Consider the following 27,673-nt stretch of genomic DNA (forward strand, 5'->3'; position numbering starts at 1 on the left):
TGTTTCTGCTCCTGGGCTGTCTTCCCTCCAGCAACCAACCCCTCAGGCTCTTTGAAGCGCAAGACAAAACTGGCTGCAGCTGCATTGATTGTTAACCCTCCAAAGGAGAGTAGTAATGTCCTTAACGATGTCCGGGGAGTGGATCCCGGCTGGGAGCCAGAGTGAGGGCTGGCCCCACCTCAAGGCTCGGCTCTCTGAATGCTGGGACAAGGTCTGAGTCTGAAGTACTTATGAGCCATTTTGCCGGGGGCTCTGACAGTGCTGGGGTGTAAACAGCCCCCAGGCCAGCTGGGACGCAGCTCTTGGCTTCAGAGACTTGTCTCATGGCCAGGTTGGCAGCTTCCCCAGAGCTCATACTCATTTCAGCCACGTGATTATGTCAATACTTTTCAAGGTGGGAGGGTTTATGGGTGCCGGCAATTACTTGGCCGGAAGGTAGGAAGTGACGTCATGCTGGCAGAGAAGCCCAGGCAGGGTATATCTGGCACAGGTCCTGCTCATGCCTCCAGACCAGGTATGGTCCCCCAGATAACACTCCTTTAAGACCCAATGCTGGGTCATCCCAAATCTACCCAGAAAGGTTTCATCATCTTATCGGGAATTGTCCTACTTCGGTGCGCTACCCCCACCCCATCCTCCACACTGCCTGATACCCAGTCCCCAGTCTCAGGGTTGTGCCCTGAATGTCTGGGTAGTCCTATGCCCTCAGCCTGTGTACCTGCAGTGTGCCCATCAATCGCACCTGAGACTGTCATGCCAAAAGTGACAACATCAAAATGGAGCAAGTACAGTCAATGGGTAGGAGGCCCCTGGGAGACAGGAAGAAACCCAAGGGAGTGCCAGAGGAAGCCACTGCCATGGGGACCTTAGGGACCATCCAGTCTGAACTTCTAGTGAGATGAGGAAAGTGACGCAGAGATGAGCAACTCACCCTAAGTCACACAGCCGCCAAGAGGGGAGACTGGAACCCAGGTCTCTGCTCCCAGGAGGGATCTTTCCACCCATCCCTGCTGCTGGTCTTCATAAGTGGGTGTGCCTGCACACAAGCCCCGCTCTGCACACCCACCAGTGTCTTACCAATGTAAAACCAATGTCTTACCAAGCTCCTAAGGCCCAGAGGTCAAAGCAGCAGGTGAGCGGGAAGAGTAACCACCAAGCGGGGAGTTTGGAAGTCCAGTGCTACCATCCCAGCAACCTGTGCTTGGTGGAGACCAGATAAGACAAGTGGAGTAGACCCAACAGGGCAACAGAAGTCCCTGAGATCCAGAGTTTCTGAGCTTCCAGCCTTTTCCTAAAGGCTACAACCTGGCCCATCAGCCATGGTGGCTCATCTAAGCCATGGTTCTACCGGAGCATGCCTGACTCCAGGAAATAGGCAGAAAATGTCCCCTCCACACCCATGTGACTGCACACACATGCCCTGGTTGCAGAATCTCGGCACCGCAGTGCATGGTGCACACTGTACCCCAGAGTCTGGAGGCGAGGGGAGGCCAAAGGGAGGGGGCAGGTGATGCTCTCAAGGGAGGGGCTTTGCACCCAGCGGGGTTTGGGTGGCTTGCAGAAAACTGAAGAGGAGGGTGAGAGAGGGCAGGTGTGGGGTAAGTGCTGGATCTGACGTTGCCTCTGACCTTGGCTTATGTTTCAGAAGAAGATTCACAGTTTTCTTTGTCACCTCCGTGGGATAGAAGGTTGTAGAACAAGGAGAACCCAGCCAGGCAGCTGATAGGGCAGACCCAGGGCCTCCAAAGAGAACAGATCTACCTGGGCCCCTACTGGGCTTGATGGAAGGAAGCCTGCATCCCAAAAACTGCTGTCAACCCAGGAGCAGGTTGGGAGAGGGTGCACAGTTCTGCCCTTGGGCCTCAGCTGCCACTTCCAATGGGTCTCTTGAAACCTCCTCAGGGTTTATTAGTGCTGGAGAAAACAGCTGTCAGAGGCACCATCACCAGACACAGGAGCTGACAGAATAAGAGCAAATGGGTTGAGGAGTGGGAGCTGGCAACCCTGGACCAAGAGAGAGGGGAGGGTGAGAGGTGCTCTGATGTTTGCCTTGACCTTCATCACACGTGCAAAGTGGGGACAGGAGTCATCCCTGCTCCTAGGAGTTTTAAATAAGATGCCAACTGTAAAATGCATGTACATGAAGACACAAGGCTACAGAGGCACACAGTGTGGGTTCTGAACCCAGGGCGCCATGATTTGAGGCCTTGGCACTATTATCCCTGATGCCCTAGTCTTCTTGTGGGTATCCTGCATTATAGAAATCTGTGCTCTCCACTGGACCGTGAGCATCTCAAGCAAAGGGACCACATCCTTATCCAAGCCCATCTAAGAGCAGCTTGGGACTGCCAACAGTAGCTGCGAAGGGTGATGCTTTGCCTGAAGGCATGGGAGACTATGCTTAGCTTCTGGCCAGGGGTCAGCACAGCTCTTCTGCCCCTCTGGGTCCCGTTCTGTCAAGAGGGTGAGATACCAGGCAGAAAGGAAGACCTACTCCAGGAAGGGAGTCAGGCATCCACAGAATTGGAAGGGCTGCCAAGAGGCAGATGGCAGGGGAAAATTCACTATGCTTCTGGAGCAATTCCATAGCCAAAACTGTGTTCCCAGGAAGGATACACACAGATAGGGATGCCAACCTGCCACGGACCCCAGAAGGTACCAGGACCCCTGACACCCACTTTAAGAAGGAGATGAGCCTTGAGGCAGCTGCTAACTTCTGTGCACTCTCGAAGTATGTTTGAAATGCTGAGTCATGAGTGATGTCTGTCTGAACCATTTCATTAAGACTTGGGGGGAGTCGGCCAAGATTGGCACACCCACTCCTGCTGATTCAAGTGGGGATGAGTCAGGAGAATTCAGAGGTTTCTCCTGCAGCCTGGCAGTCGTCAGGGCTTGAGCTGGACTGGGGTTTTTTCCTCTTTTCTTCCAGATGAGCAGGAACCTTTGACTGAAAAGGCGACACCGAGCACTGTCACTGTCAAAAACAGCTATTGGATATTTTTGATGCACAAGTGAACTGGGAGCCGAAGCAACCTTGAAAAAGAAGAACAACGTTGAAAGTCTCACAATTCCTGATTTCAAAACTTACTATAAAGTTATGGTAATCAAACCAGTGTGGCACTGACAGAAAAACATGTAGGTCAATGGAGTAGAACAAAGAGCCCAGTAATAAACTCTCACATACAAGGTCAAATGACTGTTGTCAAGGGAGCTGAGATTATTCAATGGGGAAGGAACAGAATTTTCAAAAAATGACACTGAGGCCTGTGCCGTGGCTCAACAGGCTAATCCTCCGCCTTGCGGCGCCGGCACACCGGGTTCTAGTCCTGGTCGGGGTGCCGGATTCTGTCCCGGTTGCCCCTCTTCCAGGCCAGCTCTCTGCTGTGGCCAGGGAAGGCAGTGGAGGATGGCCCAAGTGCTTGGGCCCTGCACCCCATGGGAGACCAGGAGAAGCACCTGGCTCCTGCCATCGGATCAGCGTGGTGCGCCAGCCGCAGCGCGCCAACCGCGGCGGCCATTGGAGGGTGAACCAACGGCAAAAGAAGACCTTTCTCTCTGTCTCTCTCTCTCTCACTGTCCACTCTGCCTGTCAAAAAAAAAAATGACACTGAGAAACTGGATATCCACCAGCAAAAGAAAAATTAGACCCCTACCTCACACCAAATGCAAAATTTAACTCAAAATCAATCAAAGGGCCGGCACTATGGCATAGAGATAAAGCTGCTGCCTGCAATGCCGGCATTCCATATGGGTGCCGGTTTATGTCCCGGCTGCTCTACTTCCAATCCAGCTCTCTGTTATGGCCTGGGAAAGCAAACGATGGCTCAAGTCCTTGGGCCCCTACACCCACATGGGAGACCTGGAAGAAGCTCCTGGCTTTGGGTCAGCCCAGCTCCTACCATTGTGGCCATTTGGGGAGCAAACCAGTGGACGGAAGACCTCTCTGTCTCTCTGTCTCCTTCTCTCTCTGTGTAGCTCTGCCTTTCAAATAAGTAAATAAATCTTTTTTAAAAAATGAATCAAATATTTAAATATAAGAGTTGAAACCATAAAACTCTTAAAACATAGGAAGAAAGCTTCATGACACTGTGTTTGGCAATGATCTTGGTTATTACAGCAAAAACTTAGGTTAAAAAAGAAAAATACGGATAAATTGAACTTCATAAAAATTAAAAACTTTTATGCATCAAGGGAAAATTTTAAAAACCCATAGAATGGGAGAAAACTATTTATAAATCATATACCTGATAAGGGGTTTATATCCAGAATATAAAAAAGATTACTATAACTCAGCAACCAAAACTCAATTGAAAATTGAGCAAATGATTCAAATGGGCATTTCTCCAAAGAAGATATACAAGCAACCAACACAGATGCACATCAAAGTTACACAGCAACGCTACTTCATATCCATTAGGATGGCTGTTACCAAAAACCAAGACAAAAAGTACAAGAGTTGACTAGGATGTAGAACTCTAGTGCATTGCTGGTAGGGATGTAAAATGGGGCAACCACTGAAGAAAACAGCACGGTGGTTCCTTAAACACAGAGTTAACAGGTGCACTGGCAATGCTACCTGAGAAAGTGAGAATACACAAAAGAAGTAAAAGAGACTTGCAGGTACTTTTGCACCAACGTTTACAGTAGCCCGTTCACAACAGCAGAGATCGGAAATAACCCAAATGTCCATCCAAGGATGAATGGATACATAAAATGTGGCACATCCACACAATGAAATATTATTTAGCCTTAAAAAGAAATCCTGACACATGCTACATCCCGGATGAACCTCAGAGACATTACTTTAGGTGAAATAAGCTAGTCACAAAGAACAAATTCTGTAAGATTCCATTTGTTCACGGTTCCTGGAGTGGCCAAATCCATAGAAAGTAGAACAGTGGCTGCTGGGGCTGGGCAGAGGGGACGATGGGAAGTCAGTGCTGAATGCAGATGGAACTGTTCTAGAGGTAGACGGTGGTGATAGTTATACAACACTGTGGATGTACGCAATGCCACTGGAACACACACGTAAAAATGCTTAAGATGGTAAATTTTATGTTGCATGTGCTTTACCACAGTTTTTTTAAAAACCAGATGCAGCAAGAAGATGGAGTCAGGGAGGCCCCTCACCATTCTGATGAGACCCCAACGGGAACAGAGTTCTGGCCCGGGAGTTATCTTCTTGGGAAAGGGCCACAGAGGAGAGGCCAAGGAACCTGGGGACAGAGCCTATCTCCCCAACACCTAAAAGGCTGGCATGCAGACACTGTCGTGTCAGGAGAGGACGAGAACAGACCAACAGAAGCCTCCGGAAGCTCCTTCAACAGCCCTTGCTGCCATCAGCAGTGAAATGGGCTGCACTGGGCAGCTGGGAACCTTCTAACACTCAAGAAAGGCTGAATTCAAACCGAGGCTGGAGAGGCAACTGGTGGGGTGATGTGGAAGGGAATGGTGGGACAATAGGAGGCTACGACTTTCAGACTCCGATCTCAATCAGCCCACTAATTGCCCTTGGTCTTGCCCTGCCCAAGAGGCAAGCAGAAAGCAAGAATAAGAAAACCCACATTCCAGTCTCAACTCCATCAGCGACTGGCCATTCGACTTTGCAAGGGTCACCATCTCCCTGGCCTCCGTTTACTTCTCTGAATAACTGACCTGCCTGCCCTCCCTCACGCCACTCCCTGCACAGAGATATCCTAAGGACAAAGTGCAACAAGGACTGATGAAGAGGAGAGCCCAAACACCATGCCAGCTCTCGCCCCGCTTCCAGCCTCTGCACTCCCTCCTCTCAGAGCAGGGCTGGTGGAGTTTACCAGGGCAGGTTACACAGCACTAACGTGCATAGACACTGGCAGTTCACATGGGTTATAAATAGCATACATTTAATACACACTCGTATGCCTGACATTTATAGAAAATGACAATAGTTCTTCTTTGTGATAGGGATAGCCATTTTCTTTTTAAAGCAAACTTACGGGGCCGGCATTATGGTGCACTGGCTTAAGCTGTTGCTTATAATGCTGGCATCCCATATAGGGACCAGTTCAAGTCCTGGCTGCTCCACTTCTGATCCAGCTCCCTGCTGATACAACTGGGGAGGCAGTGGAAGATGCCCTGAGTACTTGGGTCCCTGGCACCCTCGTGGGAGACCCAGATGGAGTTTCTGGTTCCTGGCTTTGGCCTGGCCCAGCCCTGGCTACTGCAGTCATTGAGGGAGTGATCCAGTGGATGAAAGATATCTATCTCTGCCTTTCAAATAAATAAATCTTTTTTTCAATTTTTTAAAAATATAAATCAAACTTATAAAGTAACTTATAAAATATGAGTCAAAGAAGAAAAAATAATAATCCAAGTGAGGCAGCCATTGTGAATGTGGAATGTGAGCGACTGAGGTTTGGGGTCCCCGGATGGATCGAAGGGACACAACAATCTGCCTCCTCAGGCCCCGTCTATGGGTCCCCAAGGCCTGGAGATCAGACAGGAAGAAAATCAAAAGGCAAAGTTGTCCTGGTTGGTCCTGCTGCCTGGGTTCCTTAAGGTGTCAGGTGTAGAAGTTTTACCAGCCCATTGAGAACGACTAAGAAATTGAACTTGGTTCTAGGACCTTCCATCCACAGAACTGTGAGGCTGCTCAACCATGTTCCTTTGGAATGTTCTCTCTCAGATTTTCCTAATGCCCATGTTCTCCCCAGTGGGCTCCCTTGGGGAGGAGGGCAGCTGTAATAGGCCCTTTCCTCAAAGGTATGGGGAACATACTGGGTGCTTCTCCAGGAAGTACATTTGAGGGGTGCCAGGAGGGAGCAGTAGCCTCCATGTGGATTCAGGCTCCATGTCAGCTGCCCTAGAGCCCCACAGCAAGGCAAGTTCCCTTAATGATGTGTCTTAGAATGTGATGTGTGAGACCCTCTTTAGAGGAACCATCTAGAAACCTGGCCAGGGGCTGGCACTGTGGCATAGCAGGTAAAGCCACTGCCTGCAGTACCAGCATCCCATATGGGCACCGGTTCTAGTCCTGGCTTTTCCACTTCCAATTCAGCTCTCTGCTATGGCCTGGAAAAGCAGTAGAAGATGGCCTAAGTCCTTGGGCCCCTGCACCCACATGGGAGACCCGGAAGAAGCTCCTGGCCCCTGGCTTCAGATTGGCACAGCTCCAGTCATTGTGGCCAATTGGGGAGTGAACCAGCGGATTAAAGACCTCTCTCTCTCTCTCTTTCTCTCTGCCTCTCCTTCTCTCTGTGTGTAACTCTGATTTTCAAATAAACAAATAAATCTTTAAAAAAAAAAGAAATACATCAGGAACACCCAGCCCCTCAGTGGGGGCTGAGAACCAAGCACCCCAGCACCCAAGCATCCAGAAAAAAGAAGAAAGAAACCTGGCCAATGCCTTGGCCCCTTCACCCTCATAGCTACTTGCTGATCACTTCAAAGTTTCTGTCAGCCCAGAACAGCCACCTTCCCTGAAGAGCAGGAATGAAAGAAACTTCCAGCTGGTCATCAGCCGGCACCCAGGGACTGGCCCCCTAAAAATCGACTCTCCTGTGGGGGAGGGGGAGGTTGGTGTTCCTTTGTCTTCCCTCCCTGTGTTGCCGCCCCTGCTCCAAGTTCGGAAGCATAACACCTATCAACCTGTATGAATGAGGACACTCACATCTTCCCCGTGTTATCATCAATGATCTCAGTGGCAGCCAAAATATCAAGTTGTTGTCATTCCAGGTGAAAAGCAAAGAGACTTAACTTTTTCTTTACCAATGCAGTCACTTGAATATTTGGATGTGACTTTTTCATTCCTTTCTCTGGAACCCAGCTTAGAATTTTTTTTTAATTTCTTTATTTGAAAATCAGAATTACAGAGAGGGAGGAAGGGGGGGGGGGGGAGAGATGGAGGGAGGGGGCAAGCACTGTCTCACTCCCCAGATGGCCGCAATGATCAACAATGGGAGAGGCTGAAACCAGGAGCCGGACACGAACTGGCACCCATATAGGATGCTAGTGTTGCAGGCAGCGGCTTTACCCACTACGCCACAACACCGGTCCCCAACCTGGAAATATCTAAACCCAAGGCTCTTCTTGGGCTGGGCGCCTAGGCAGCCTGGCTCAGAACACAGGACTCTGGATGATTCTTAGGGAAAGTTGGAAAAATCACTGAGCTGCACTCTTCTTTTCTCAATGGTGACTTTTCCAAAGCTCCTCTCCTGACAGTGGAGCCCTGGACCACAGAGCAGGGGTACATGAGGGTCTGAAAAGTGCAAAAAGGCCAAGAAAGGGGAGACCTAAAGAGCAGAAGAGGAAGACGGTGAAGGATAGATCCTGATAAACAGGCTGGATCAGGTGCTTAGGCTCTATTGGGGACTCTGCAAAATCCACCCCAGTTGAAAAGCCAGGAAAAGGATACAAACAATTCATCCTCCTTCTCTTCCTCCCCACCCTCTCATACATACACACACACACACACACACATCCCAAATTGCCAATAAACACGTGAAAAGAATTCAACTTCATCAGGAACCAAAGAGAGAACACTGGAAACCCTCTTTTCTACCCAACCGAAAAACTAACTAGTACTACCAGGTGATGTCACTAAATCTAAATCCCCTCTCGAACAGTCAATGGGACTGTGCACAGCTTCACCCTCGGGTCATTTGGAAATGCCCATCAAAAGCCTTAACCATGTGCACTCCACTTGACTTAGAAATCCCACTTGGAACGTATCTTACGGAAACAATCAGGAATCCTGCAGACTCAGGTGTACCGTTGATAACAGAAAACGTTCGAGGGCGGGACACAGATGAACGTCGAATATAGGATTTAGTAAGCGACGCGTCTCCATACTGGAGAACACATTACACAGCCATGACAAGCAGGAGCAGTGAGCACTATTTAACGACACAGACACAAACATGCTACAAAACGGGATGCTGTAATGGCCCATTCCTTCCAGCTGTGTGTGCACAGGAGACTAGAAGTGAATGCCCACAAATGTCACCTGTGCTCTTTTTCCGTGTGATGGAATTATATTCTGTTTTATGTTTGAATATCTCTATTTTCCAAATTTTATGCAATAATCAAATTTGTCTTTTGCAGTAAGAAAACAGATCAATAACATTTTTAAGAAAGAATGAATGAAGTTGTAAGTTATGATGACAGGGATTATAAGGGAACAAGTCAAGTGTTCAAGGCTGGCTGGAGGCAGAAATCAAAGGGAGGGAGAGAGAAATCGAGAGTCAAAGCCCTTTGGACAGAGGGTTTGGTTATTTCTGCCCAGCTGGGCTGCAGGAGAGGGTGGACCTCGGACCCAACACAGGTGCCTGCTGGAAGGTGGAGTCCATGCGTGTCAGCCTCCCATGGTTCTGCAGAGTGGCTATGGAAATGCTGCTTCTCTTCTCCCAGCCCCAAAGTCTCTTCCCCTGCCCCCCGGATGGCCCATGACCCTATGAGAATCAAGTATGATGACGGTACCCACATGAAATCTCTCCCTTTCTGGAAGGGCAAATGTGTCCAGTGCTGGGGTGAGGTGACATCAGAACTTTAGTAGACAAACAGCGTGACAAAACAAGACATGGCATACATTCTGTGTTATCATATACCTCATTCCCTGGCCTCCCGCTCTTCCTACTGAACTGAATTCAATGCCTTGGGCCAGAGATGGCCCTACAAATAGGTCATTTCATTCTTAGAAGGCCAGGAACCAGAGGACAGGATGACGGAACTTTGGAGGTTTCCTGGTTTGATTCCCATCCCCCATGCCCTGACCCTAACTCGGATGTCACAAGAAAGGTGGAGGGAACAGGAAGGTGGGGAGGCAGCCTTGACATCAGAGGGGCTCTGGCTAACACCCGTCCACAGGAGTCACTGGGAACACAGGAGAGGCTCAGGGCTTCACCTGTCCCCCCATCACACCTCCAAGTCCGCTTGTATTTCCCATGTCCTTGGCCCACAGAACACATGAGCTTGCTTACGGAAAGGCCACAGGGAAAAGACGGGGCTTCACCTGAGCCCCAGTCAACTGGAAGACCCTGGAGGGGTACTGATGGGAGGGGCACTGCCTGGAGCAGGACAGACGCCTGGGTGAGCCCCACCAGGGCAGGCCAGCCTCGGCACTCACCTCTGGGCATGTCCATGGGGTTGAAGCTGGCCAGCAGGTCACGGCACCACTGGCGGTCGCCTTCCTCCTTGCTCAGCCAGTTGTTGCAGTTGAAGTAGTAGCGGAGGTGAGGCCGCTTCATGTCGGTCACAATCACGTGATTCAGGTACCAGCTGGCGTTCAAGCCCGTGTTGTCGTGCTCGATCCTAGGGCAAACAGTGACACCCACACCATCACTGGCGGGACCGAGGGGACCCTGGGATACCTGCAGGTCTGCTCCAGACAGAGGCTCCAGCATTGTGTTGTTGATGTTCCTGTTTTTACTGCAGCTCTGAAACCTCAGCCTCCTTGTCTTTGAAATGGGGATCCCGTGCAAGGCAGGAGTGCATATGAAGGATTATCACATTGTTATACTGCCTGCAAGGAAATACTGTTTGTCATAGAAGATGGAGGATCCCCAGCGCTTGCAAAGGGGTCACCAGGATATGTCCTTCCAAGTTCTGTCTGATCAGGGCTTGGAACCTTAGCTCTGGAGGCACTGCCCCCTCATCCTGCTAGGACACACACACACACCCCACTTCCTGAAGCCCACCTGAGTCAAGGTCAAGGAGGACAGCTCCGCTGGCTGTTAGTAAAGCCAAGGATTAAACAGAAAGCAGAAGCCTACCAGACCACCCAGCCTACAGGGCCTGCTTGTCCCATGAGGCTCCAGTCTCCCCTCCCACTGCTGTGAGCCGGTTGAGTGTGTGTGTCTCTTTGAGATTCGCAGACCCCACAACAAGCAGATGCTCTCCTTAGTCCCTCCTACCACCCTGGGGATCCCCTGTAGCCAGCCAGAGCAAGGCTGCACCATAGAAACAGAATGGGAGTTGCCCATGTGAACTTCAGATGTAGTCTAGATTTTTCTAATAGCCACACTGAAAAAAACACAATGAAATTGGTGGAATTAATTTAATTATTAATTAATAACAAGTTGTCTTTAGTTCCACTTGCCATGTCAAAACATAACCATGGGAATATTCATGACATTTTACATCCATTTTCCTAGACTATGTCTTCAAAAAAGCAGCGTGTGTTTTATGCATCCAGCAGCTCTCAGTTTGGATTAGCTATGCTTCAGGTGTGCAGTGGCCACACGGGGCCAGAAGCTGTTATGTTGTGCAACCATAGATCCCAACTTCTCAAAATCTGTCCCAAATCTTCTCCCTTATCCTGCAACTCCCCTCACCCCTTCTCTGTGGTCCAGTTTCTACCCCTGAGCTTGGCCCTAGAAGACCTCACCCACATGGACTACATCATCCCTGCCCAGCCCAGTGGGACTGTACCCTCGCACGTCCTGATGGATGGCCACAGCTCAGAACAGTGCACAGCCTCCCAGCTGGGTGACACGCCTGATGCACTGGCCCTTCCTTTGCAGACATGCAAGCCCCTGCCCTGCCTAGAGCCCAGCCCACAGGAGGACCTCGGCTAGCAGCTGCCAACCCCTTCTCAATCCTGCCCTACAAGAGCCCTTTCCCTGTTCAGAAACCCCTCCCTTCTGCACATTCAGTGCCCAGGGCCCTTGTACATCCCTTTCTTCTCCAGAAAAAGAGAGCTCATGGCCCTACACTTTCTAGAAAGAGGAAGAAAAATAAGAATGGAGCTGAGGCCACATCTGACCCCCATCCAGGCCCCAGCCTGGATGCAATCAGAGCACAGATGACCTTAACTTTCTGACAAGTGGCCGTGAACCTGAATGGGGATGGGTAGCAGAGATGAGAAGGAGAAAGGGGGCGGGTGATTGAAGACTCTTATTCTGAAAGCCAGCCAGAGAGAACAAGATGGGGAGCTCTCTGCCCCAAGGCATCCTGCAACACACACTCGCTGAGAGCTTACTGCCTGCAAGTGACTGTTCCAAGCAGTGATTCCCAGGGCTATTACAGAGGAACCACAGCATTAGAGCCCCACAGCCACCAAACAGCAGAGCAGACACTCAATGGCAGGCAATCTGGACTCGGACCCTCTGCTCCTAACCACTGTGCTACAGTGTCTCTCATTGCAGTTCCTCAAGTTTGTGAAAGTCTTGAATTGTCTTAACTCAAGAAGTGAGCCTCTAATGGGGAAGTTGAAGGCACCGTGACTCAGAATGGGAGGGAAAGATTTGGGCCTTTGGGTCCACAAAAGTCCCCAGGAGAGCAGTGAACACCCAGGAAGAGTGAACGGTGAAGTCAATTCCTTCTACACAAGTCCTCATCTCCACCCGCACCCTGGTCAGGGGCCCACTGCTCACCTGATTTTATAGATGAGGCCCACGTTGTTGGTTCTCACCCGGAACACATCCACGTTGGCCTTTTCGAAGGCAGACTCGCTCCTGCAGGGACACGTGCACGGTTAGGGCAGATCAGCACTTGGCTCGGAGGCTCAGGGGGAGGAGAGCCAGGGGTTGCCATCCTCTTCTTCCTCCATCATCCCACTCTCAGGAAGAGTTACACATAACCACTCCTGCGCTGAGATCCCTTTCTGACTTGGTTTGGAGAGGAGGAAGCAAGGACAGTGAGTGCCACTCCTTGCTGACGTCCCAGGTTCTCATCTGATCGTTGCTGTGCATCACTAAGGCAAACATTATGAAGAATACCAGCCCCACTTTACGGATGGGTAAACTGTTATCTGGTAACAGAGCTGGGACCAGGACCTGGCTCTCCAAATCTTGACTGCCTGCCTCCCAGTTGCTCTGGGCTGGGAAATGGAGGAAGAAGCAGGATGCGATGAATGTTAGGGTGCTCTTGGGCATGCAGGTGTCCTTGCCTCTCCCCCTCACATGCCCAACCTTGCCAGCAAGAGTGGCCTGGCAGCCCCAAGTGGATGCAGTCCTTGGGTGGCTGTCCAGGGTCCTGCCAGTCCAACAAGGAAAGGAACACTCAGCCCCAAAGCAGCAACCAGGGAAGCAGGGGTGGTGAGGGAAGGCATGTTGGCATCCTGCAGACGGTGTGAACAGAAGCAAGTGCCCCCGAGATGTTCAGCAGTGTGGAGACCAGGCAAGTCCAGACTCACCGACTCAACCAGCTTAGACCCAGCCTCACCACAGAACTCTCCAGAGCAGAAGCCTGAATCTCACGCTGACATCGGCTTCATCCTCTGTGTGGGCATTCAAGCCAGACCTGCTAGCAGCTCCCCCCTCCCCAGAGCCAAGCCCTTAGCACCTTATACCTCCCCCCAGTGCTCTGGGCCAGGACCCTTGGGCCCAGCACACGGCCCGTGGGAAAAGAAGCTCACAGAAGACATTTGTTTATTTATTGCCATTGGGAGGTGCAGGTCCTTCCCCACCAAGACGAGGTCCAAAGTCAGTAACAGACAGCTCGAGCTGGGATTCTGCAGATGCACCCACTTTGAGAGTCTGTCCAGGTGGGGCATCAGGAGACGCAGGGCCTAGACCTTCCAACAGAACACAGAGCTCACGCAACCAGGAGAAAGTGGACGCTAAGGAACGTCGATGGGGAAGAGGGGCCCCAAAGTTGAGTCTGGGAGCAAGCACTGTGGTACAGTGGCTCAAGCCACAGCCTGGGATGCCTTCATCCCATCTGAGTGCCAGTTCAAGTCCCAGCTGCTCCACTTCTGACCCAGCTACCTGCTAAGGGGCGAGGGAAGACATAGAAGTTGACCCAAGTAGTTGGGTCCCTGCCATCCACGTGGGAGACCCAGATGAAGCTCCTGGTTCCTGGCTTTGGTCTGGCCCAGCCCTGGCCATTGCAGCCACATGGGAAGTCAGTAAATCTTTAAAAAAGAAAATGGTACTTTCTGGGCACAGAGGACAAAGGGGAGACCGTGGCAGAATCTTCTGCATTTTTCTGGGATGAAAAGGACAGCTCTGGGCTTGCCTCATGTACCTGAGGCTCTGGTGGTGCCAACCTCAGAGGAAGAGGGCGAGTGAGGCCATGCCCAGCACCCAACGTGTCAGTTCCACTGCTAGGCCAGTCCTGGTGGAAGACTTCTCCACGAAGCAGCAGTGCGTCCCCTTCCTAGAGACGCTGACACCAGAACCAGCACGCAAAGGGGGAAGGAAAGCAGAGCAGGGGCCCTGGGGTCTTGCTGCTGCGGGAATGCCATTTCCAGGGGAGACTAACAATGCGCCAAGCTGTCACTTCTGAGTCGTGGCAGCTGTGAAATAACTGGGAAAGCATGTGCACATCAGTGCTGTACATCTTTGTGAATGGGAAATGAACTTGAGGCATTTTCTGTTTCAATACATGACAAGTGACTTCTAAAATAAATAGATGAGTGTTTCCCCATTAGATGAGACCCAGAGAACAGTCACCAGCAGAACCTGAGACTATTTTGTAGCCACTAAAAATCCCATTATAATAGGGTAGTTAATGAAACAGAAGCAGGTTACTACACAGGCTTTAAAGAAAAAGCAAGCAGCCAGCCAGGTTAAGCCACCACCCGCAACGCTAGCATCTCAGATGAGCGCTGGTACAAGATCCAGCTGCTCCAGTTCTGAGCCAGCTCCCTGCTAATGCGCCTGGGAAAGCAGCAGCAGATGGCCCAAGTCCTTGGGGCCCTGCACCCACATGAGAGACCTGGATATAGTCCCAGGTTCCTGGCTTCAGTCTGGCCTAAGCCCAGCCATCGTGACCATCTGGGGAGTGAACTAATGGATGGAAAATTCTCTCTCTCTCTCTCTCTCTCTCTCTCTCTAACTGCCTTTCAAACAAATAAAATCTTTAAAAGAAAAGCAGGTTAAAACCAGACTGAATCTGTACAGGACATCATCTTCACTTGAAAACAATGAGTGGGAGGCTTTATACAAAGATACCAAGTCGGGGCCAGCGCCGTGGTTCACTTGGTTAATCCTCCGCCTGCATCCCATGTGGGCACCGGGTTCTAGTCCCAGTTGCTCCTCTTCCAGTCCAGCTCTCTGCTGTGGCCCGGGAAGGCAGTGGAGGATGGCCCAGGTGTTTGGGCACCTGCGCCCGCATGGGAGACCAGGAGGAGGCACCTGGCTCCTGGCTTTGGATCGTTGTGGCTCCGGCATGGCAGCCATTTGGGAGTGAACCAATGGAAGGAAGACCTTTCTCTCTGTCTCTCTCCCTCACTGTCTAACTCTATCTGTCAAATAAATTTTAAAAAAGATGCCAAGTCTGCACAGTAAGACTTAGGAAAATTGATTATTTGTTCTTATCTAAATGATTTTCCAAAAGGAATACATATTATTTCTGTAAGTTTCTTTTTAAAAACCACAATCCCATGTTTTTGGAAGGGTTGCAGGGGGAAGAGCCAACGCCGACAAGTAGGGGAGAGAAGGGGAAGAAGCCCCCACTCTGAGCCAAGGCCAGGGGGTGCTGTGAAGGCAGTGGCGGGCCCTGTGTGGAGTCCCGCAGCAGCTCTGTGGCTGCAGTTGGTTGGGGGGGAGCCCCCATCCAAGACCAAATGCTGGAGGGCAGGCGCTGCGTCCAGAGGTAGCCAGGCTCAACGCGGACACACACACTTCAGCGTGTTTGCTAAATAATTGGGCACGGTGCTCTATAGTCACTCAGAATAAGAAAACGGGTGAGATGCAAGGGAGGAGGCCAGAGAAGAGCAACTGGGCGTGAATGGAACCTGATGTAGAGCCACAGCAGGGGTACTTCTGAGGGTTACAGGACACGGAGTCACTTCCGGGGGTCACAGGACATGGAGGTGGGAAGCTTCCGCCGTGTCCACGGATGGAGACTGAATGCTTCTTGGAAGGCAGAGAAGGTCTTCCAGCGGTCTCTCTTTTCAGAGGGGCAGGAGCTGCCTCACTCACGGGTGTGGGCTGCAATAATCCCCAAGAAGTCCCCAAGGCCAAGGACTTCAGGGATTCTGCACCCCCCACTTCTGGTGAGTCCCACCCAATGCCTCTGGGTTTCAGAAAACGGGACTGGCAAAGGACAGAGCGTCCCTGTTCCAAGGATGTAGCAGAAACCTGGCCTTCTGAGTCCAGCGCCTCCTGCAGTGGTTAAGGTGTGGCTCGAGATGCCTGCACCCTTTACTCGAGTGCCTGGGGGCCAGAGCTGGCTTTGCTTCTGATTCCAGCCTCCTGCTGTTGCAGATCCTGGGAGGGAGCAGTGGTGGCTTGGGTCCCTGCCACCCACAAGGGAGACCAACATGGAGTTCTAGGCTCCTGGCTTTGTCTGTTGCAAGCAGGCATTTGGGAAGTAAACCAGTGGGTGGATGGAAGATCCCACCCTCTCACCCCATCTTCCCTCCCTCTCTCCTCCCCTCCCTTTGAATAAATCATCCATAAATACAAGTTTTAAACAATCAAAGAAATTCAGACTTCTGCACGTTTCCTATGGAAGTGGGGGCCTCACCTGACTCCTGCTGGGTCCTCAGACAAAGGCCACTGCAGTGTGGAGCTCCCCGCCTGGGACAGCCTTTATAGGCTGCGTGGGGCATTTTAGCAGCCAACAGGCAGAGCCATCAGGCTAAAATGCCGGGCAGTCTGACACTCTCAGACGGTGGATTTTCAACAGTAGAACCGCATTCCACAAGATACATGAGACCCCATCCTTTTGCCATGGCTTAACATGCAGGCCCCCCCCCCATGTCAGGAATGGTCGTAGAGAGCAAGAAGGGAGGAGGGGAGCATCTGCGGTGCGCCGCTACCTTGGCTCCTGGTGGGCGTGGCCTGGGGGAGGTCCCCTGACCTGTCCTGTGCTTTGCTGCCTGGGCAGAGAGTGTACACCAAAGGATGTAGACGTTGTAACACCAACGACACGGGCTTTTGGAGCAGGAATGCTTTTGTGTTGGGGAGACGACCCTAAGACGTGATCTGGGAGTGGAAGGCAGGGTCCTGGAGCAAGGAGAAAAGGCACAAGCAAGGGGCGAGGGAGAGAACGTGGGAGATGCTGGAAGGAGACACAGGGTGAGCGGCGGCCAGAGGCAGAGGCGGCAGGACCAGGGAAGTCTAAGGAAGACGGACGCAGGATTTTAAGGCTCAGGGGTCCAGAATTCGGTTTTAAGTTGTTTTTGTTGCTGTGATATGGACTCTCCCTGATGTCAAGTTGGTTACACCGGAAAACACTGTGTGTATGTGTGTGTATGCACGTGTGTGTGTACATGTGTGTGTGCATGTGTGTGTGCATGTGCTAGGAAGAGGAATTCCGTTCCAGTTGTTACAGTGGGTTTGGCTGTGCGGTGCCACAGTGTGGAGAGGAAGGCACTATAGCAGACAGTGAGACTTGAGGCGTTGTGAGCCCGGGAACAGGGAGAAGTGGGCAGTGGCCTGAGCTGACTGCACTTCTGTGTCACAGAGCAAGGCGACCTCAGCTGGCACCTGCACCTCGGACGCATGAGCAACCTGGGTTCCCTGAGAGTAAAGCTCCCCCCAGACCTAGGCTTTCCATCTTGAACTAACAGGGACTGTGTCTACACAATTCTCTCTGTAGAATTTTCCCCAGTCTTTCTGCAGCCAGACTCTGGGCTCCTCCTTCCCCACGGTCAGATGGTCTCGGGTGCCACGGTCAGCCAAGCCTCCTGGGATCAGCTTTCCAGAAAGACCTGCAGGTGTGGTCTCCGCGGCCTTCCCCTCGTCCCCTTCCCTGCCCCTCAGCCCCAGCCTGCACTCCCAGTCCCCTTCCCTGCCCCTCAGCCCCGGCCTGCACTCCCAGCCTGGTGCCATGGTTGCTCCGCCCTCTGCACTCTGAGGACCCAGCTCATGTCTTCTGTTAAATTCTCACCCTGGGGGTCCCTGCCCTCCCTATAAAGGCTCTCTCTGCTCACCTGATACCCCCAGCATGGACCAAGCTCCAACTCTTCACAGAAAGCAGGTGTGGATCCTGGAGGTGCAAACAGACCTCCCCATGGCCTACAGCCCGCAGCTGGATCCACCCCTCCAGGGTCACCGCTGAGACTCCAAGCTGGACCCCGCCTCAGTGGGGAGCCCTCTAGACTGGCCACTCTGGGGTTCTATCCAGCCCTGTTGCCACAGCCACAATATAACACACACACAGGCAGATACCTGCCAGCCACCCCACAGTAATGGGGTGCTGGCCCTAGCCTGTGGGCTGGCCCGGCAACATGGGCTGGGCTGCTGACCGTCTCCAGGCCCTGCTGGCCCCTCGGGCCTTAGACCCCTATACTAGGTCATGGCCCTTCATTGCCCACAGAGAGGGAAGGCTGGACCTCACACTCATGGATACGGACTCAGTGACACACCTGGGTGACACCACATTGTACAAGGTGGCCCCTGTGACAAGTGAGAAAGATGAGAGGGAGGCTTCTGAAGGTACAGGCTGCCGGGAAGGAAGGAGGTCAGAGAGGACTCAGAGAGAAATGGTACTTGATGTCTCAAAAGGACAGGCTGGGGGCGGGCACTGAGACACAGCAGGCTAAGCTGCCACTTGGGGCACCCGTATCCCACTTCAGAGCACCTGGTTCAAGCTCTAGCTCCTCTGCTTCTGATCCAACTTCCTGTTAATGTGTGCCCTGGGAGGCAGTAGGTGATGGCTCAAGTACTCGGGTACCTGTTACCCATTTGGGAGACCCAGATGCAAGTTCCTGGCTCCTGGCTTCAGTGTGGCCCAGCCCTGGCTGTTGTGGGTGTTTGGGGAGTGACAGGTGAAAGATATGGATGGATGGATGGATGGATGGATGGATGGATGGATGGATCTATCTATCTCACTGTAATACTGCCTTTCAAATAAATAAACTTTCAAAGGACAGGCCGGGGAGTCCAGAGCCCAGCTGGCCAACGCCCTAGGGTTAGCGGCTTTTCCTCCTGTAGTTCACTCTGGAGTGGATGCATGGCAAGAAGGCTGGGAATTTCATGTATCCCCTTTACCGTGCCCACATCACTGGCGGGAAAGACTTCCACAAGCGAGTCACGCACAGGGCAAGCAGTACAAGGAGGCAGGTACCCTGTTCTGCAGAAACGGACAAAATTGGACGTTACACCTGCCTCGCCACTGCTGCAATGAGCTCACGTCACATTCAGGCCAAGCACCTTCCACGGGCTTGGCCAGCCTCTGGGGCACAGGGTCCAGGGGTCCCCTGGCCTGGAGACCCCACCCCTCTGTAGCTTCCCCCTCCATCCCTGGAGGTGTCAGCAGGTAAACCGCAGCAGTCCCAAGTGGGAGCCCCAGGAGGTCTTAAGGGGAGTCTCCCATAGCCCCCTCCCCAGGGCCATGGGACCACGTGGCGGAGGACAGTGCCCCAAGGACGCAGGTCAAGGACCGAGTTCACTATCCGAAGGCTCCCCAACTCTCCGCTGCTCATGTTCCCTCTCTAGGTCTTAGCTTCCCCACGAAGGGGCTAGAGCCCATCCCTGGCTTCAGATGTCTCTGGGCTATGGAACTCTTGACCCAAACAGGATCTTACTCAGAATCTCAGTGGCTAAGACACAGAATGGAGCTGAGCTAGAGGAAGGAGAGATGGGGGCCACAGATGGTGAGCCCAGAGCCAGCTGATTCCCAGTCCCCATCAACACAAATCAGAAACCAGGGCCCAGACCATCGCCACCACCCCAAACACCCTTAATACTGGTTCTGCCAAAGCGTTCTCAGGTTTTGCTGTGTGTGTCTCTATGGATCTCCAAATGTGTGTGGCGTGGGGGAGAACATTCCAGAGAAGAGAGCAGTCGCTGCTCTCAGTGGTTACCATAGAGTGGAAGACACGAAGCGGACAGGTCAACACCCACAGCTGCACGCACAGCCCTGCACATGGCTGGCTGGCAGGTTTGACATGATGCTGGCCCCCAGGGGGTCCTCAGTGTGGGCATCCTAAGCCCCTGGCTCCTCTTGACGCAGGATCTCCCCAACATTCCCCATGATGGTTTATGGGGAAACCATGGCCTTGATGCGAGGAGATTTGGCCAGAGTGATGGAGAACTGAGTGGTAAAGTTGGGCCCAGACCCGGGTTCCTTGGTCCTGAGTGTGTGCGTGCTCCCATATCCAGGGACAGATCATTTGAATTCTTGGAAATTTTGAGATCCAAATGCAGCACTGTTGCTTACAAAATCAAGAGAGGAGCTCAGAGAGGCTGGCGGGAGGTCCCTGGGAAATCCCTGGGTCCTCAGGGGTCTGTGGGTAGCAGAGCCCCACGTCATTCAACAGGCCTGAGTCAGACACGCCTTCTTCCCAGAGCTGGACCAACCCAGACTAACGGCCCAGGACCCACCCAGGGCCCAGTGGGTACTCACTTGCTGGTGAGATGGAGCTTGGGAGAGAGCCCGTGCTCTCCAAAGATCGTGATGAAGACGTTGGCATCTGTCCCCGCCCCTCGGACGTCCCCCGTGGCTGTGACCACCTCGTACACTGGAGAGGGGAAGGAGAAGACACTGCAGGCTCAGAAGAAAAGCCAGGGCCGGTGCCGCGGCTCACTAGCTAATCCTCCACCTGTGGCGCCAGCACACCGGGTTCTAGTCCCGGTTGGGGTGCCGGATCCTGTCCTGGTCGCTCCTCTTCCAGTCCAGCTCTCTGCTGTGGCCCGGGAGTGCAGTGGAGGATGGCCCAGGTCCTTGGGCCCTGCACCCTCATGGGAGACCAGGAGGAAGCACCTGGCTCCTGGCTTCAGATCAGCGCAGTGCGCTGGCCGCAAAGCACTGGCCGTAGCAGCCACTTGGGGGGTGAACCAACAGAAAAAGGAAGACCTTTCTCTTTGTCTCTCTCTCTCTCTAACTCTGTCTGTCAAAAAAGAAGAAGGAGAAGGAGGAGAAGGAGAAGGAGAAGGAGAAGGAGAAGGAGAAGGAGAAGGAGAAGGAGAAGGAGAAGGAGAAGAAAAGCCAGAATCTGACACAGGCTTTGAGAACCCAGAGCTCCCTCCTCCCAGAAGCCCTGCTGCACCCCCCAAGCCCTTGAGTCAGGAGGCAGACCCGGCCCGGCTCCTCTGAGTTCAAAACAACCTCATCCATAATACCAGGCCTTCCTTTCACAGATTGGGGAGCGGAGAGCAGGGGCACAAGCCCAGCTCACGCCCTGCGCGGTGTCAGCACAGATCTTGCATAAGAGACAATAGAGGCCTGGGAATGCTTGGTGTGGAGAGAAGGGGTCTGGCGTGCAGGAGAGGGACTAGGAATGACCTCAATTGTTGATTCCCGGGTACACAGCCACTTCCTACGTAGGCACTAGCCATCAAGCCATTGATAAATTGGACTTCATTAAAATTAAGACCATCAAGATAATGAAAAGGCCACTGAGTAGGAGATGAGACTTGGGATGTATATATCTCAAAAAAGAACCCTACAATGCAAAGGATTCACACAAATCAATGAGAAGAAAGAGCGACCACACGATTTTCCATAATGACAACGACTTCTTAAAAAGACAAAAGTACACGTAACCGAAGGCCTGAAAAGTCCGCTTTTAGGTGTTGGACCCAGGAGAGGTGGAAATGTGTCCTCACAGAGACCTAGAAGCACAGTGTTTATAGCAGCTGTATTCCGAACAGACCCAAGCTGGAAATAGCCCAACTGTCCATCAGCAGGTGAATGGATGTACAAAAGGCAGCATGCTATTAGCTTGTGCGAGTACTCGGCAATAAAAAGCTATGAGCTGCTGACACCTCACTACGGATGGACCTCCCAGCCAGACACAAACCACTGCAGACTCCATACGCCATGTTTGTGAAACTCTAGAAAAGGCAGACTTAATCTATCATAATAGAAGGTGGCAGAGAGGCTGCCTGGGGTAGGGAAACTGCCAGGGAGGGGACACAGGGACCCTTTGGGGATGGCGTGGACGCTCGCGTGTAACACAGATGTCCCAGCACCCATACCGATCCACCTGTGATGACGTGGCACTAACATGCGTCAAACAGGACTTTGAAAATAGGTGCATTTTATTGTCAATAAATTACATCCCAGTAAACCTGGAAAGTGGACACAGGATGTGCACAGGATCCCAACTCTGTCACCACAGCCTTTGTGATTTCAACAAAGCCCCTGTGTCTTCATCTCTAAAGCAAAGGTAATTTCTTCTACCAAGGACCTCAGCAAGGAGTGAATCAGACACAAGGGCCTCGGTCTGCACACACATTGACCTTGCCTTTCCACCCCTGGGGGCCCTGCAGATGATCTTCCACAGCTCCCATCGCCTCTCACAAGATCCCCAAGGAGGCGGCCTTGGGAAATTGCATCCCAAGGGCTGCTGGGTGGGCCCTGCTGGGAGGTGAGAGGGGATGTGCCTGGGGCTGGCGGCCTGCGCAGGCCGGGTCTGAGGTCCCTCCCGTTCTCAGGTTGCAGCATCAGGTGCTGTCTCTCCTTCACGGGCCCTAGGCAGGAGACAAGAGTCCTGGAGGAGCCGCTGTCTTCCCCCCACATCTCCCCCGGCCACTGGCGAACGGGCAGCACAGCCAGAGGTGTGACTTTCTCCCTGTCCCCACTTCTCCCCCCATCACACTCCCCGACAAGGCTCCTTGAAACGCTAACCCCCAGGGCTCAAGGGAGTGGGAGACCTGCTGCTCCAGAACGGACAGGTGACTGCTGTGGTCATCACTGTGTCGCCCACGCTGTACAGTGCCTCTGTGTCAGAGGGGGGCCCACACGGGCTTGCTCTTCTCCAGCTATTGTTACTGTGCTAGAGTCAAACCCCCACCCTGCTACTCACTAGCTGTGTGACCTTGGGCAAGTCCCTTAGCCTCTCTGTGCCTTGGGTTCCTCACCTGTAACAAGAGGATAATTACAACCCAACCTGCCTCTCCGGGTTCCTGTGAGGATGGAAGTGGTTAATGTGAATAAAATGCTATGTAGGGGCTGGGGCACAGTGCGTTGTTATATTGGGCAGCACCAGGAGATGAAATGGGGGGGAGTGGGACTTGTCTTGGGAAGGATTTTTCTAGTTCACTTCCTAACTCCTGGTTGGGACCTTACTGAAGCCATTTTATGTGGGAGCCTCAGCCCTTAACCTAGGAATTGGGACTCATCGTATCACCCTGAGTGTTCCTAGGGCCGCTGAGAATCAGATGCAAAAAGGAAACTGAAAGAGCTTCATGAAGGTACAAAAGAGGGGGACCCTTAAGGTCCCCCAGAACAGAATGGATGGGGCGCCAGCTGTGAGAGGTTCTAGCAGGTTCTCACCTGGAGAATCACTCCGGAAGTAAGAATGCCTGCCCCTCCCCCCGACACAACAGGCTAGAGCAGGTATGGGGGAGAAGGCAGCCCCACCTCCCACCTCCCTTGTCCCATCCCCCTTTCTCTGTCACAGCCCCCAATGCCACCCCAGGAGACGCCCAGGACACTGCACCTGGTGCGAGGGCCCTTCCCTGAGTCACAGCCCTCCTGGGGCCACAGCTGAGCCCAGGTCTGTGCTGGGGGCTGGGTGGCAGGGACTAAGGCCAAATACAGCAGGGCCTGGCCCCCGAGGAGTTTAGTTTGGCTGAGGCCATGAGGCCACCCCCCACCACCACCACCAAGCTGCATGCAACCTTGGACTAAGAATTGAACTTGATGCAGGAACTCACAAAGGGAGGAGCAGAGCTGTGCTGCCAGTGTTGGGATGAGAAAAGGAGAAAAGGGGGTGACAGACAGGCACAGTGCGGGCATTCAGTGAGCATTTGCTGAATGAGTGAGTGAGCGACAGGATGCACAGGGTGCTTACAGGAGCCACTTTGGAGAAAGCACAGAGAATGCAAATGCCTTCAGGGGCCTGGCAGGCAGCACGGTGATAGGGAGTGAACTGTAAATTCAGGGCTGGCTTTGTGGCACAGCTGGTTAAGCCACTACTTATGACCCTGGCATCCCCTAGGGTGCCTGTTCGAGTCCCTGCTAATGCGCCTGGGAAAACAACACAAGACGGCCCAAGAACTCGGGCCCCCGCAACCCGGGTGGGAGACCCGGATGGAGTTTGGGTTCCCAGCTTCAGCCTGGCCCAGCCCTGACCATTGCAGGTACTTGAGGGAGTGAACTAGCAGGTGGAAAATATCTCTCTCCTCCTCCTCCTCCCTCCATCACTCTGCCTTTCAAACAAACAAACAAATAAAACAAAACCGAAGTTGTAGGTATTCACAGAGGAAATATTCACAACACTCTCAGGAAACCAAAAACCTCCTCGGGCCAAAATTGGTTCCCTGTCTGATCCAGGCCCTCTCTGATTGCCCCAGGCGAGAAGGCAGAGCCATTCAAAGCCCAGAGGAAGAGACTGGGGCAAGGTTCCAGGGCCGGGATGGCCAACTGCTCTCCTGTCTTCCCTAAAAAGCCCCAGGCCTCCGTTCACTGGCTGGGGTGCCCAGCAGCCATTCAGCTGTCCCCTCAAGGCCTCTGATGGGCTGCTGGGGGTTGGGCCTGTGTCGGGCAGGGGGCACAGGGGCTGGGTACATGATGAGGGCTCAGGTCCCTCCCTGGCTCCCTGCCCAACCCGGAGCACACCATGGTGAGCAGGCTGGAGCAGGTGGCTCCCAGGACATTCAGGGGGTGGAGAATGTGGAGCCCTGCACTTCTAGCACCTTCCATCCTGCCCAGACTCTGTGCCGAAGGGCTGGTTGCCTGGCCTCTCCATGCCATGGGGACCTGAGCACATGCCCGCCCTGCTCACTCCGGGGGGGGGGGGGGGTCATCAGTGGGAAGGGGATGAGGTCATCAGTGGGAAGGGGATGAGGCCCCCAGGGAGGGCCCGGCCCTGGCAGCCCCCGCCCTCCCGGGCCCGGTCGCACCCCTGGCCTTGTAGTAGTCATGTTCCAGCTCCTCGTCGTCGTCCTCCGAGGCGTAGTGCAGCAGCTCCTCCTCGTACAGCGCCAGAAAGTCGATGTCCTTCTTTCTCCTCTTCTTCTTCTGGGGCATCATGGTGCCTGCGGCCCCAACCCACCCCTCGCGGGCGCCCCGTGCCCTGCTCCCCGCACCTCACTCCCTGGGCTGCACTTTGCGCTGTGTCACAGCCACTGGCCTCCCTGAGGTCCCGTCCCGGAGCACTGCTGCTCTCTTCCCCTCACCCTCACTGCCTCCCCTCCCGGCTCCCTGGCCCCGGCCCCTCCCTCCCCTCCGCCCCTCCTCGGGCTCCATCACTTATTCATGGGCACTGGGAGCAGGCTGTCCTGCCTCCTCCCCACCTCGCCCCACCACTCCCCTCTCCTGACCTGGACTCCGGGTGACGTGGAGCTGTCAGCATCCACTGCCCACCTGGGACCCCTCCAGGCACCCCCCCAGGGGTAGGTGGGGCCCCCTACCCAGGAGCACCCCTGTCTCCTGTCCCACAGCCCCTGAGGGCCCTGGGGGCAGCCCAGCACCCAGGACTCACGGGCCTCTATTTCCTTCCATTATTGATGAACTCTGATCGCCTTACCAGCAGGCAGGGTTCTCACTTCTCCCTAGTGCTAGGATGGCCCCCAGAGCATTGGGTGAGCGTGGCCAGGCTGGAGCCCTGGGCCCTCCAGACGGAGAGGGTTCCCCAGCTGTCGAAATGAGAAGCCTCAGTTTACCCACATTGCTCTCTGCACTTTCAGGTGAGATAGTGAAAACCCTTAGACACACACACACACACACACACCAGTCTTTCCCCCACTGAGAGACTGTGAAAGCCAGAGAGCCAGACCTGAGGCTCCTCCCTGCCCTCCCGCAAGCATCTGAGAGTCCCCCTTCCTCCCCTGTCTTGTTACAATTCCATTAAGATTTCTACAGCCCCAGCTGTAAGATTGCCACTTGAATCCTGACACAAGTCCCCTCCTCTGTCCTTATAGCCCGGGGCTCCCGTGCAGAGCCAGCCGACCCTACTCCCTCCTGGCTGAGTGCCTGAGCCCAGGCCTCTGTTCTGCCATCCAGAAATGGTGGATAAGGACCCACTAATGCCTAACATGCTCAGGAAGCAGAGGCCCCTGGGACACAGGTGCGGCCTGACGAATGCCCTAAATGCAGACCTGAAACCTTCCCTGAGGCCGTGGCTTAGGGACGTGGGCCTTTTGGCCAGTGGTCGGGTCTGGAGGGGTGGAGCCTCTTAGAAAAGAGGGCCCAGCTGAGCCGCCTTGGGCCTCCTGCCCCAGGAGGCGCCGGGAGAAAGCAGCCATCCGGGAGCCGGCCACAGGCCCACGCCAGGTCTGGCATCATCTCCAGCTGTTTCAGAAACCTACCCGCAGCTCGCGCTCAGGCGAGGGCCAGCCCCTGTGCCCCCTGCCCGACACAGGCCCAGCCCCCAGCAGCCCATCAGAGGCCTTGAGGGGACAGCTGAACGGCTGCCCGGGAGCACGGTCTCACCTCACCTGTGAGCTCTGTGAGAGCAGGGGCCCTGTCTCCCGTTCACTGTGACGTCCCCAACACCTGCAATATGGGGTGAGCTTCGGTCCGTACTTGCTCCATGAACAAACCGCAAGCAGACCTAAGGTGCAGCTGTGAAAACAAGACCCGGAAGGAAGACAGGGTGAGCAGGAGAGACGAGCGGGTGAATGTTCTAGAATGGATGCCAGTGGAGCACCTTCAGCCCGCAGAGGCCGACGTCTCGAGGGTCTCTGGGAGTGGCCTCACGGCGCAAACCTGACTCCCCTGTGTGGCTACAGGGGTGGAGGCTGGGAAAAGACAGCTTCCCTCCCAGTCCCCAGAGGAGGCTGAGACCCCACGTGCCGCCTGGGAACACTCAGGTGAGGACCGGTGGCACCACCTGCCAGCGTGTAGCAGGGGCCCCGCCAGCAGCCCTCATGGTGTGGCTCTGGGGGGCAGGTCCAAGCCGACCAACCGTGCTGAGAAGACCCTAACGGGCCACCCAGCCAGCTCCAGGCTCTGCAGCAACACCCAGATCAGCAGAGGGGGCTCAGCCCCCAGACCCCGGGGGCCCTGGAGGCCAGGCCTGCGCCTGGTGCCAGCCCGAGGCAGAACTCGGAAGGGAGGGGAGCTGCTGGCCACAGCACAAGCCTTTCCCCCGGCTCCTCCCAACTCGCTGCCCTGGCCAGGTCTCCCTGCCCGTAGCTCAGCTCACCAAGTGCACCCTGGGAGCCCTGCCCTTACCTCGCCTGCTCTGTCAGGGTTCTTCTTGGTCGAGGTCTGGCCCTGGATCAGACTCTCCCAACAGGAATGTGGCAATCTACGTGGTCAACAACCCCTCCTGCCCCCAGGAGATTTTATTTGTACTAACATTTGGTGACCGTGGGGCCTGCCTAGCCCATCCAGGTGCACTCACTCACCTGGACCAACGGGAGAGCGGCCCCCAGCTGCACGTTGGAATCATCTGGGGAGTTTTAAATGCAGGTGTCTGGTCTTTCCCGCCAGAGATTCGGGCGTGCAGCCTGGGAGTTCTCTAAAGTCCAAGGTGACCGGAACCTGTGGCCGCGCGGATGCTGACTGCCTCCCATCTTGGGTAGGGGACCGCAGCTTCCCAGGCCTCTCCTGCCCTCCGCACTTCGCTCCAGAGGAGCCACGGCAGGGCGATTCCGGTGGGAGAAGGTGGCTGATCACAAGACACGGTGGGGAGCATCTGCGCAGCAGACAGCTCGCACCTTCCTGGCCAGCTTAGTTCCCGCCCTGCTCTGCGGAACAAAGTCACCCAGGAAAGACCAAACTCCCCTCTGCCCGATTCTGCGGAGCGACGCCCCTGGCGTCAGCTCCGAGGTTGCGCGCGGACTGAAGTTTAACGGTGAGTGACGTGCGCCCTCTGCTGGTGCCATGTGGTTTGACCCCTGGTAATTCTACATGCGTTCCTCAGGAGGGGCCTTAAACATTACCAGGACGTTACCTAGGAAAA

General features: G+C 54.0%; 1 protein-coding gene across 3 annotated transcripts in view; it reads right to left on the reverse strand.

Annotated features, from left to right (window-relative positions):
- LOXHD1 (lipoxygenase homology PLAT domains 1) overlaps positions 1-24,795 on the reverse strand; it is a 172,735-nt gene extending 147,940 nt beyond the window's left edge. For all 3 annotated transcript variants that reach the window (XM_062200274.1, XM_062200273.1, XM_062200272.1), the window contains exons 1-4: positions 24,666-24,795; positions 20,221-20,335; positions 12,351-12,431; positions 10,103-10,287 (exon numbers count right to left, since the gene is read on the reverse strand). In XM_062200274.1, the coding sequence (XP_062056258.1) occupies positions 10,103-10,287; positions 12,351-12,431; positions 20,221-20,335; positions 24,666-24,795 (511 nt within the window). The remainder of the gene's footprint in view (positions 1-10,102; positions 10,288-12,350; positions 12,432-20,220; positions 20,336-24,665) is intronic.
- Between the last annotated feature and the right edge of the window lie 2,878 nt (positions 24,796-27,673).

Source organism: Lepus europaeus, chromosome 9 (genome assembly GCF_033115175.1).
Source record: "Lepus europaeus isolate LE1 chromosome 9, mLepTim1.pri, whole genome shotgun sequence".
NCBI classification, from domain to species: Eukaryota; Metazoa; Chordata; class Mammalia; order Lagomorpha; family Leporidae; genus Lepus; species Lepus europaeus.